This window comes from Simochromis diagramma, unplaced genomic scaffold, assembly GCF_900408965.1.
Source record: "Simochromis diagramma unplaced genomic scaffold, fSimDia1.1 OVJJ01000492.1, whole genome shotgun sequence".
Classification (NCBI taxonomy): domain Eukaryota; kingdom Metazoa; phylum Chordata; class Actinopteri; order Cichliformes; family Cichlidae; genus Simochromis; species Simochromis diagramma.
The window spans coordinates 183,302-195,000 of NW_024387308.1; the positions used below are offsets into that span (position 1 = coordinate 183,302).

The 11,699-nt window shown below is 43.7% G+C and overlaps 1 protein-coding gene and 1 long non-coding RNA gene across 6 annotated transcripts in view; one reads left to right on the top strand and one right to left on the bottom strand.

The window, feature by feature from the left end:
- Positions 1–53: 53 nt before the first annotated feature.
- LOC120717121 (rho GTPase-activating protein 12-like) overlaps positions 54–11,699 on the bottom strand; it is a 35,712-nt gene continuing 24,066 nt past the window's right edge. For 2 of the 5 annotated variants that reach the window (XM_040004955.1, XM_040004951.1), the window contains 13 exons: positions 11,647–11,699; positions 11,465–11,530; positions 9,804–9,871; positions 9,629–9,710; positions 8,641–8,742; positions 8,444–8,566; positions 8,293–8,365; positions 7,918–8,034; positions 7,419–7,517; positions 5,861–5,938; positions 5,531–5,665; positions 1,958–2,063; positions 54–1,655 (listed from right to left, as the gene is read on the bottom strand). The exon at positions 11,647–11,699 is cut by the window's right edge and continues 28 nt beyond it. In XM_040004955.1, coding sequence (XP_039860889.1) covers positions 1,478–1,655; positions 1,958–2,063; positions 5,531–5,665; positions 5,861–5,938; positions 7,419–7,517; positions 7,918–8,034; positions 8,293–8,365; positions 8,444–8,566; positions 8,641–8,742; positions 9,629–9,710; positions 9,804–9,871; positions 11,465–11,530; positions 11,647–11,699 — 1,280 coding nt within the window. In that variant the 3' untranslated portion in view covers positions 54–1,477. Of the gene's footprint in view, positions 1,656–1,957; positions 2,064–4,278; positions 4,598–5,530; positions 5,666–5,860; positions 5,939–7,418; positions 7,518–7,917; positions 8,035–8,292; positions 8,366–8,443; positions 8,567–8,640; positions 8,743–9,628; positions 9,711–9,803; positions 9,872–11,464; positions 11,531–11,646 lie in introns of those variants that run through there. The other 3 variants (XM_040004952.1, XM_040004954.1, XM_040004953.1) reach the window with 3 other exon arrangements.
- Positions 9,832–11,699, top strand: part of LOC120717124 — a 3,517-nt gene continuing 1,649 nt past the window's right edge. The window contains exons 1-2 of the long non-coding RNA XR_005692092.1: positions 9,832–9,948; positions 10,046–11,699. The exon at positions 10,046–11,699 is cut by the window's right edge and continues 1,649 nt beyond it. This is a non-coding gene — a long non-coding RNA (uncharacterized LOC120717124). The remainder of the gene's footprint in view (positions 9,949–10,045) is intronic.

Here is an 11,699-nt window from a genome sequence, read left to right on the forward strand (position 1 = left end):
AAGTTTGATGTGTTTGATTTCTGGGTGTGTTGAAGAGAAGCAGACCCAGCAGGACACCGTCATACACGACAGTTTATTTCAAACTAAAGTCAGGAAAATGCCCTCTTGTACAGAAAGGAATATCTTCCCTAACAAAGTAACTTAGTTCTGCATCTGTAGTGCATAGAAACTCACTACTATAAAAACATACATAACTATTTACAACAGTAAGAACTGTCCTGTAAAATCCACCCCTGGCCGTCATGTAGTTTTAAATCCTTTGTTCTGTGTTCAGTGGAGCCTCCTTTCACTCAGATCTACAGTTTAACAGTCGATAAAGCTTCTGTCTCTCGTTCGGAGTCGAGCGTTTCACGTGCGTTTTCTATAATGTTCCATCTGCTGATGAAGCTCCATATTTATGATCATCACATCATAAAGTCTAGAGTTTGATCCAGTGTTTAATACGTTGCATGTTTTATTTAACTTAAACATACTCATGGTATCAACACTGATGTAGAAAATTATTTTGCCGTGTGAATCTGTTTCCCAGCATCAGTGAATGCAGCGCAGACTGGTGGCTGCTCTGGTAGATATACCTGAACAGGTGGATGGAGATTCTCAGGATCCGAATCACATGTGCAGCTCATCTCCACAGTCTGCCATGGAGCCATACACCCTCTTTGGGTTGGTATGACTTTCTGGTTCACAGAAAGTCATACCAAGTCATACCTTGAAAGTAAATTTCCAGTCATCTGCAGAGGAGGGTCTGAAAATTTAAAAATACTTGGAAGGATCGTGTCTGTACAGTGAAGAAGCACAGGATCCTGAGACGGTGCCATTCAATCAGGATACTGTTTGTTCTGCTGTGTTTTAGCTCATTTAAGGCGTGATGCTGAGATGCCGACATGATATACTCAACATTTACATTTTATATATATGAAATTTATAAAAAGGGTTTTTGGGTCCAGACAACACAACCAGCAGGTCCCGGGTCAAAGTTTAACGTCCACAGAGTGAAAAAACAAAACAAAAAGGCAACAGAAGATGAGTTCAGAGTTCCACGAGTTTCTCAAAGGGTCCTGAACCAGTCTGGTTTACTGTGAGGCATTCAGAGGTTTAACAGGACATTCACCACTTTGGTGTTTTGTCTTGAAGGAGAAGCAAACATGCTGGTTTCAAACCTGTCCTGGAGGTTTACCCAGGATCAGTTCCTGTGTTTCGGTCCAGAGAGCTACAAGTCTGGCAAAAGATGTCGTTGTCACATGTTTGATGGTTTTAAGGTGCCAATAAAACGTCAGGTTGGGTCTGCTCCTTTTAAAGAGGAGTGAAGAGGTTTCAGAACCAACCCTCGGTATCAGGTGGTCCTCTCAGATTCCCACATTTGGCTCCTGGGTCAGAGAGGAGGGGGTGTGTAGGTCCAATGTCCTCGAGGGTGTTGGAAGACTCGCGTCCTCTGAGGGTTCTCGCAGGACGCAGAGTAAATTCCAGGAGTTTCCTTTTAGCTCTCTGAGAAAACAGTCGGGAACTCGTTGAGCAAGAGCTCCACAATCTGGCTCTGGAACACCATGTGAATCGTCATATTTGCCGACTCAGTCTCGGGGCGAAGCAGTGTGGGTCCGAACACGATGGCGATACTCTGAACCGACATCCTGTTAGAGTCCTTGTGTTCGATCACCCTGGAGAGGCACAGACAGATACACGTTGTTTCCAAAGCAGACCTAATCACCTTCATGCTCTGCCGCTTCGTTTTTACTTGCAGACTAATTTTATTTTAGCTGACTGATTATTTGGGAGTCCTGGATCATGGCAATTTCACCATTGCCATGATCCAGTGCATTCTACACCCTTACCCAGTGTGTAACTGGGACTGTTAGGGGTTATCTGGCAGAGAGCAGGCTGGCCGAGTTAGCAGTGTTTTGGGCACTGCTCACTCTGCTGTCTGTCTGCACTGGTTCATAAAGCCTCGGAGCAAACTCACTTTCGCAGGTGTCTGAACAGCAGCTCCATGGTGTTGTGGTTCGGTAGAGGAAGAGTCTGCACCAGATCCTTCATGTAGGACACCCTCAGGCTGTAGTCTGGGACTTCTGCAAACACACACACAGCTAAGGTTCTGTACTACAACAGTTTAGAGGCATGACGACACTTTTTGGTGTATCGCTCATCACAAACGTGTGCTGGGATTATTGCGATCTAGTTACTTTGTGTTTCTCTGTGGTCACCGTGACACCAGGAGACCTGACTGGAAGAGTCGACTCCTCGGTCAACCTCTGCACATTTACAACTTATCAGATGTAGTAGTGCAGAAGAATTATGGAAGGAGCAATTCATCGGAAGGACTGTAGATTTTGACCAGTAAATTGAGTATTCTGATATTCTTGCAAAAGAGTTTATCAATGCAATGACCCCAGAGAGATTGGATTGTGAGTTTTGGAGAAAAAGTAACACATCATAAGATAAGATAAGATGACCTTTATTAGTCCCACACGAGGGAAATTTGTTTTGCCACAGCAGGAAGTGGGCAGTGCAAAAGTTATATTGCAAAAATTAGAATACAACGTGAATAATATACTGTACACCACTGTACAGAAAAGATAAAGGCTGATTTTATGTTCCACGTTCTTGCATTTTATGCCCTTAATTACTGAATTCTGTCTAATTGCTGCTGCTAGTGGTTCAATAAAAATTGCAAACAGTGAAGGGGAGAGTGGGCATCCCTGCCTGGTGGCCCTCAGGAGACAGAAGCTGGAGGATGTCTGGTCATTTGTTCTAACACAAGCTGTTGGGGAATTGTATAATATTTTTAACCAGTTAATGAAAGAGGATCCAAAACCAAATTTGTGTAAAGTTGCAAATAGAAATTTCCAGTTAACTCTGTCAAATGCTTTTTCTGCATCTAGAGAAAATATTATGGTTTCGATGTTTTTACTGTATGAGTAGTCTATCAAATTAAGTAATCTACGTGTATTTGTTGATGAGTGCCTACCTTTTATGAAACCAGTTTGGTCAGGATGAATTAAGAGGGGGGTTATTTTCTCCAGTCTCTTTGAGAGAGCTTTGCAGATTATTTTAAGGTCTACATTTCTAAGGGATATTGGACGATAGCTTGAGGGATATACAGGGTCTTTGCCTGGTTTTAGCAGGAGATTGATGTTTGCAGAATTCATATTTGATGGAAGTCTGCCCTTTTCTTTGATTTCCAACAACGTGTAAAAAACTGGTGCCAGAATCGTCCAGAATTCTTTGTAGAACTCTGCAGGAAAGCCGTCTGGACCTGGAGCCTTATTATTGGGCTACTTATCAGGGCTTCCTGGAGTTCACCTGGTGTCAGTGGTGAATCCAGTGCCATTGCTTGAGAGTCTAATAATTTTGGAAGAGTTATGTTGTCCAAAAACTGATCAATTTCCTTTTTAGATGGTTTATTTGTGGTGAATACAACGTTTTATAGAAATCCCTGAAAATGTTGTTTACTTGTATCGGATCATATATTGTGTTCCCAGATGAATCTTGAACAGCACATATAGTTGTTTTTTCTTTATTTATTTTTAGCTGGTTTGCTAGAAATTGACCGGATTTATTACCATGTTCATAATTTTGTAGGCGTAGTCTTTGTACTAAGAATTTTGTTTTTTTATCAATTATCTCATTTAATTCTAGTTTTGTTTTGCGTATTTTGTTCAATGTTTCCTGATCTTGGTGGGACGCGTAGGCTTCTTCTAGTGATTTGATGGTTTTTTCTAATTCCTGAATGTTTTTGTTTTCTTCTTTCTTTTTATGTGAGAAAGAAATTATTTTACCTCTCATCACAGCTTTCCCTGCTTCCCATAGAACAGAAGCTGATGTTCCGGGAGTGTCATTATAGTCTAAATATAGAGTCCACTCTTTTTTAAAATATTTAATAAAGTCTTCATCTTTAAGCAGTGATGTATTAAATCTCCAGATGTGTTCAGCTGTTCGAGTTTGCAAATATTTAATGCAGGCTAATATTATTAGTGCCGGAAAGCCAAGAGTTTGCACAAAAACGTAAGTGAACATGAGAAAATTTAAGAATGCTGTCTGCTTCATTCAAAGGAATATGAGCTTCAGCACAACAAGCTGTAAGAGTAAGAAAAGTTTACTAACTGGAGTCAGAACATCCAGTTCTCTTCAGTTTGTGTCCTGATGTCATGTTAAATGACTGTGTGGGTGATGTTCTTAATCATTACTTAGAGTTTGTGCTGTTATGGAGCCCAGTGTGATATTTTGTTTAACCCTAAAAAGAGTTATTGTGATTGCTATAACTACAGAGGATCTTTTTATTTAGCAGACCTGGAGTGGTGAGATCCTTGGGTCATATCTAGAAAAGTGATCTTGGCGATGATGATGATGATGTGATGCGCAGTGCTGTAAGTTGTGTCGGTTCTTAACTTTGACTTGTGTTCAGATGATGTTAAAGTGGCCCTTTTTCCAGCCTGCTGTACGTCCGGCTATGCTTGTGGTGTCGTTACAGTAAAATCATAATGTAAAAACTGCAGGATTGTCAGGATGCATGTAGAGATGGAGATCTGCAAGTAATGTCCCAGGTTTTCCTGCTTCACTGAGGAACTGTGTGTGTGCAAATGTATGTGCCGTTCCAATGAGTCTAGAAAGAGTGAGAGCTCGGACGGTTACAAGACACGAGGTATACTTTTACAAACACTGGAACGAGTGACTGTGAGATTTTCTTCCAATGGACTAATTCTGTCTGAAGTAAACTCAGCGTGTTAAGCTGGGCAGACACTCTGCGATTTCGGCCCATTTAGAGCCGATTTTTCAGTCGTGCGACCATTTTGGTGATCGGCCCGAGTTTGCCTTAATCGTGTCGTAATCACGTAGTATACGTCGGGTAACGAGAAGCGATTAACACCTCACGACCAGCTCGGTCCAATCAGCAATTGTTTGGTCGCAAGAAAATCAAACCTGTTTGAAATCCTGTCGCCCGTCGTGAGGGCGTCACCGCAGCCACTCGCACTGCGCACGCTCAAACGCAGAAATGAAAGTGAAAAGCAGCACAGCAGTGCAGCGTGTGACACAAGCAATGGAGGCACAACTTTGACGAGCTCATCAGAGCCTTTTCGATGTGGCCTCACAAAATTATCACGACCGCAACAACCGTGAAAACAGTTGGATTTACATTGTTGCTCAATCACAGCTGCCTGATGTTTGATGTTCGATGTGAGTCTGTGTGAGTGAAAGACAGAGCGAGCGACAGATTTCGTGTTATAAGCTTCATGTTATGGACGCACAGTGTGAGCACTCAGGTCGCATCAGAGCATCGGGCCGTATAGTGTGAGACCTGCATCGTGACCTACGAACTTCTCACCCCTGCGAGTCAATCGTGCAGTTTGAGCAGGAGCTGAATAACGCGACTGAAAAAAAAGTGTATGCCCAGCTTTACCCTCCTTCAGGTAAGAGCTGGGTTAAAGACATAAGATAAAAACACGAGTAGACCAGGGCTACTGCAGGTCTGGTACAGTGTGTGACATTTCCTTTGCTGTGTATTAACATGTATGTGTCAAACAGCGTGTGTACTGACGGATGGCGGCGATGAACTTTTCGAAGACGCTGAAGGGAAACAGCGGCTCTGGAAGCTCCCGCAGGAAAAGCTTGAGAGCGCCGGTGATCACGTGAATCTCCTCCCACTGTCCGTCCTCCAGGTCCAAGTGCTCCTCTGCAGAAACAGAGGACAGCTTCAGTCTTCTGAAACCAAACTTTAGATCAAACAGACTTTGGGTTCAGATCCATCTGTTAGACCCGAACAGCTTCGTGTTGCCGCCGCAGGTCTGAACGATCCATCAGACCGTTTGAATCCAGGGAGAAATCACGTGACCGTTACCGAACATGAACTGAGTCAGCGACGCATTACCGTGGTCGGCTTTGTGTCGTAGTTTCTGGATCACGGCCAGGTTTCCGCTCACTCTGTAGATCCCGTCCACGTCCAGACCTGAACACAGCGAGTGAAGCCAGTTAGTAGACAAACACCTCTGTCCAGTTCATCAGTCACTGGGTTATACCTTTAAGAATTGTTTCATTTCCACCTTAGACAAAAACAACATCTGAATTCTGTCGCACAACACTTCACCATAAATCCCTGTTTCAGTGCTGTACGGCTGCAACATCATGTTAGATTCAGTACGACTACAAATCCAAGCTAATGAGCGAAATTGACCCACCTTCAACCATTAAATCACAACACGATGTGAGCCTTAACACACACACACACACACACACACACACACAAACACACGTTTTGATGTGCCTTGATGCATGCTCAATCATCCAGGTAAGTCAATCCCAAATAGGGATGGGTACCGGTATCCGGTGCCATGATGGCACCGGTTCTGACATAAACGGTAGTAACCAGACCGAAAAGCAGCGCACATTTCGGTGCTTTATTTTCCTGAGATGTCATACACTTTGGATTCCAGCCAATCATTTTACCTTTGCAAGCGTAGTAGGCGGGCCCAGGTACAGAAGCAGTCAAAAGTCTGGCTGTACTTCACAGCAAAAGATGCAAACTCAGCAGCCTGCAATAAGTGCTTTAAGCTGATACTGTCAAAGGAGGTCACACCTCGAATCTGATGAAACACCTGTCGATGCATAGCATTTTCTTAAAAGCCGAGAAATGCGCCGTATTTGATAGCTTGCTGCGAGACCTCACACCGAGCACATCTACTGCGGGTGTGGTGCCTGTTATCGGACCCGGAGTTAGCAACATCCCCCAAAAACCCGAAGAGGAGAGTCCTGGCCCCTAGCCCTGCCAGTGTAGCAGAAATGATGAGGATGATGATGCAGCAGCAGCAGCTTCTCTGCGTGAGTAGCTTAATGTTGTTCGTGTGTAATTTACGCTGAGTAGGCTAACCACGTTATTACATTAATGCATGTAAGGTGAACTAGCAAACACCGTGGTAGTTACATGCGGCTGTCTTCTTGTTTGATGGCAGATACTCCCTTCACCCTGGCCAAAAAGGCTAAAATGACCAAAGAAAAAGTGGAAAACAGCTAAACATGAGAGGTTTTTGGACAAAGTTTGTGTTTTTTCCATTGTTTAAGCACTGCTTCCAGCCAAGAGTGATACCATATATGCCCCATAGCTGCAGAAAAGGCTAACATTGTTATCTTTTTCCAAAACAACAGCTGAACATGAGAGGTTTTTGGACAAAGCTTGTGTTCTCCATTCTTTAAGCACCGGTTCGAGCACCGGTTCGAGCACCGTTTAAGCAGCGGCACCGTTTCAAAAGTACCAGTTTGGCACCGGTATCGGATAAAACCTAAACGATACCCATCCCTAATCCCAAAAGGTTGATTGTTCATCTGAATGTTTCTCACACTGAAAATGTTACGTCCAGATGAACAGTTAACCTTTTGGGATGTTTTGTTGTGCGTTTCCTGTAGCGCGTGGGTAACATGTGTGCCTCCGTCACCTCTGCGCTCCACTGTCCTGATGCACTTCTCCACAAACTTGGGGATGGTGCTGTGTTCTCGGTGGCACAGAGTGTCCAGGTGGCAGCCAAAGACGTTGTCTGGAAGACATTTCCAGTCTGATCAACGAGCTGCATGTTTCTGTGTCATCAGGCTTAGCATCATTTTACAGTTTTCATATCGTCTACATCGTGATTCACTCTTGATAAACTCATATTCGGATGCATTACTGTTTTATTAAGTTTTTCTGTTCATCTCTGGATCTTGTATTTACCCGTGCGCTGTGCACATGTTGATGTAAATGGGTTAACTCAGCTGCTAATTTCACTCATTAAACTAACACCAAATGAATATACAGGTGAGTCTGTTGTTGTAGTGAGTTAGCTTTGGATCACTGAGCGGGTTCATGCAGGTAAACATCTGCATCTGATAGAAAAGTCGATGATATTCACAGTTTGTAGCATTTAAAGGTCGGTGCATGGGATCGGGAGGCCTTTTTACCTCTGATGTATCCTCGCTCTTTGACGCTCTGCAGAGTCGGCCTTCGCTGCAGGAAGCGTCGCAGTTTGGACCGAACTCGCGTCTGCTCCGTGTCAGCTCCTGATGGGATCCTGCTCGCTGAAGATGCAGCAGAAGAAGAAAGCGTTCAGTGTTACTATGACAACCACTGTGCAATACCTGCCAATAAAACGTTCTTATTAATAAACTTATTCCATCACTCTGTGGGTCATTTTGAAAAGACATCAGAAACACCAGCTGGTAACATGTTTCAGCTCAGGGCCATCCTGTGCTCCTTTCCTGAGCTTTTAATGCTTCAGACCTTCATCAGGCCGAGTCTGCACAGATGTTAGAGATGGTTAAAGTTCAAAGACTCACATATCGATCTCCTGTCTTTGTCCTCTTTGTCTGAAGAACCATCGTCTTCACTGTCTGATAGGTGCTCCTGGTCCTGAAAACAGACTTCACTGTAAGCCAGTTCGCTCTGAAACAAAGAGCCTGAACGAGGCACGAGATTTCGAAGGATTACCGGTCTGTGTGCTCCGTCTGGCACCAGCTGTCCGATGGTGTCCTGGATCACTTTGAGCCAGTCGCTGATGATGCTCTCCTTGTCGTACTGCATCAGATACTCGCAGCCCTGACGTGTCTTCAGCTGCACACAAACACCACAGTGGTCTTCATCAAGCAGGTAAGAAGGGAAGCTGATGTAACTGGGGTAAAACGTACCTCCAGAACGTTCTTCTTGGATGACTTGTCTTTGCAGGCCCAGCTCACCGAAGCTCCTCTGAGTTCAACGGTGTATTCTGGAACAATCTGTGACGCTTTGCTCTGAGGGAAAACAAGTCATCATCATCCTCCTCCTCATCGCCGTCATAATTATAAGTTATAATAAGTTATATAGTTATGTGGATTGTGTATTTTGACTTTTGTTGCCATGAGGCCAGGTCTCTCTTGGAAATGAGATTTTTAATCTCAATGAGATTTTTTTCACCTGGATAAGGACTAATAATAAAAATAATCATCATCCTCATCCTTCTCATCATCATCATCCCCATCATCATCACCATCCTCATTCTCCTCCTCCTCATCGCCGTCATAATCTTCATCTTCATCATAACCTCCCTCCTAATGTTCGTTCCTCCGAGTCCACCCAGTCTTTTAAATTGCGTCTTAAAACTTTAGTCTGGCTTTTGATTCAAACTAGGTGGTTACTTCGTGGCTAGTTTTTGTTTCAAACAGTTGTCATATTGTTTCCTTTTAACTCTTTCTTTTCATTCTGTCTTGTGCTTTTGCTCTGACCGACTCTGAAGCACTTTGGTCAACTTTGTTGTATTTTTATTTGCAATAGAAATAAAGTTGATTTTTGATTTTTTATTACCTTCCTCCTCCTCCTCCTCATCACCATAGTTTAATAGCACAATAGGATCAATGATTCATGGATGGAAATCTAAAGTTTCTATATCGTAGCCATTTATTAATGCTGGCGGTATTGTTTGTTTAATAACTCATTGAATTCCTTCTCACAAGTTAGTTTTTCTCTGTTTGCCTTGTTCATTTATTAGATCAATCTAAGTCTTCCACATATGAAATCCAAACATTTCTCAGGTATTTAGTCCTGAGAAATGTTATTACTACAGAGAGTAGAAAACACAAGTAATGGTTCGAGGCAGAAGGTTCATTGAGCTCCTGTTGGACTATGTAAACTGATCCTTACAGCATTCCCGGCTGGTCGGGGGTCTTTATGGAATGTGAGGATCCCTCCATGCAGGACAGTCCACGACTGGCTCCAGTTCTTCCTGTCCAAAAATCAGCAGACACAGTTACCTCCGACAAAACCCACAGAACAGATACGAGCACACACCTTACCTTTACAATTGTTCTGCTCTCACCTGATCTTTTTTCCATTTTCAGCCACTTTAGTCTTGTTGAGAATCCCTGCTTTCTCCAGCAGGTGTCCCTGTAGGAATGCAGACACACAGCTGAGTCCTCAGGTTACCTGCTTTGAAATGTGACTCCTCTGCAAACACGGGAGTGGTGAGTCTAATGAAAGGCCTTTTATCAGCCTGTCTCATTTCATCCATCAGTCTGATCAGTGCTGGAAACATTTTTAAATACCTGAAAATCTTTCCAGGAACCAAACTCAAGGATTTATGTGATTATTCAAGGACACCTAAAACATTCTCGGCGGACAGAGGACCTCCTCACGGACACAAACAAGGCCTCGAGAGACCTCTTTGCATCCCTAATTAAAACATGACTGAACTTTTCATCTGACAAAGGAGGAGTTTGCTTTCAGGAAACACAGGAGGGACTTTACTACCACGTGAACCAAAGCTTCTCCACAGCAGCCATTTTCACAATCCAGTGTGTTACTCATGCATTAATCAAGGTTGAGCCTTGAAACTCCCACTGCCCTCGTGCTGCTGATCCTCTCCTCTCTGCGAGGCGGTCAGCTGATGCAGCACACCTGTACCTTCAACTTGATAAAAGCTGGCCCAGGTGTGGTGCCTTTTATTCATTCAGCAGAACTTACTGTGAGTTTGTTTTTAATAAATTCTACTTCATGTAATGTTGTCATGCACACACTTCTTGTTGTTTAGCTTGAGGCAGTAACACATGGAGTGGTGTCTGGGAGGGTAAACTCCTTTGGTAAGCTTACCGCTTGAGTCATAGTTAATGGCCAGCTTGCTTTGAAGTCTGCAACTATTAAACTTAGTGTTTGTTGATTTTAGCATTGGGTCCAAGATTTCTGGGAGTGTCACGCAAGACTGTGTTTGGTTTTGGTCCTTGGCTCATCATCAGAGACGATCTGCACATCTGCACATGGGGCGTTCACGGACACTGGGATGCACACAGCAGCATCTTCTTTTCATCTGCTCTCAGTTTTTATGTCTTAAACCATTTTCCTCATGAACTCTGGACAATGTGCACATGTTTCCTTTGCAGGTGGTTTCCTGTTTTATTTGTTGGTGCTCCTTTGAACGTTGCACAGAGTGAGTGAAGCAGCAGGTCAAAGACCAGCTACGTTCGTGTATAGAATCAGGCCAGGAATGTCTGCTGAGGCTACAGGAGAAGTAGGAGGACCACCAAAGTGTGGTGTGAACCTGTGGACAAAGTCTGATTCCGTGTGCACACCAGCCTCCAGTGTGGACACAGTCAGAGATGCTGGAGTTACCAGAACTAACAGCAGGGCCATAGAAAGAGACCAATCAGACCCTCAGAGCTGTTAATGTGTGATGGATCGGTGTTATTGAGCGATTTAAGGGTTAGTGGAGAAACACTGAGCAACTTTCTGGGCAAATTCAGCCTTACAGTAAAAATCTAAACACCGATAAACACACTTGAACTTCATGGTGTCAGGAAAAATCTTTCTAAATGTTTAACACGTAATACTGAGGAAGCACAGCAGGTGGCGCTGTCAGTCTGAACTGCCCAAAAAGTTCCCATCAGGCAGTGGTTAGTAAGATGTTAATGTGATGAGTTAGTGGAACCACATCTGCTGGAAACCTTCACTAATCTTCCCAACAGCCAATCAGGTGCCAAGACCTACATGCTGTGAGCTGGACCCTGTGCTCTGATTGGACAGATTCCTCTTCAGTCTGCACCTATTAGAGAGCTTGATGAGGGAGAACAGCATGACATCAGATCGACAAATGAATGAATGGATGAGCGGGAACGAGCGAGTCAATGCGAATGAATGGAGCCGTGATAGTGACACAGGTAAGTGTCTACCTGTGGACTGTCGGGGGAGGCGTGTCTGCTTATCATGTCAGTGTGATCGGAGA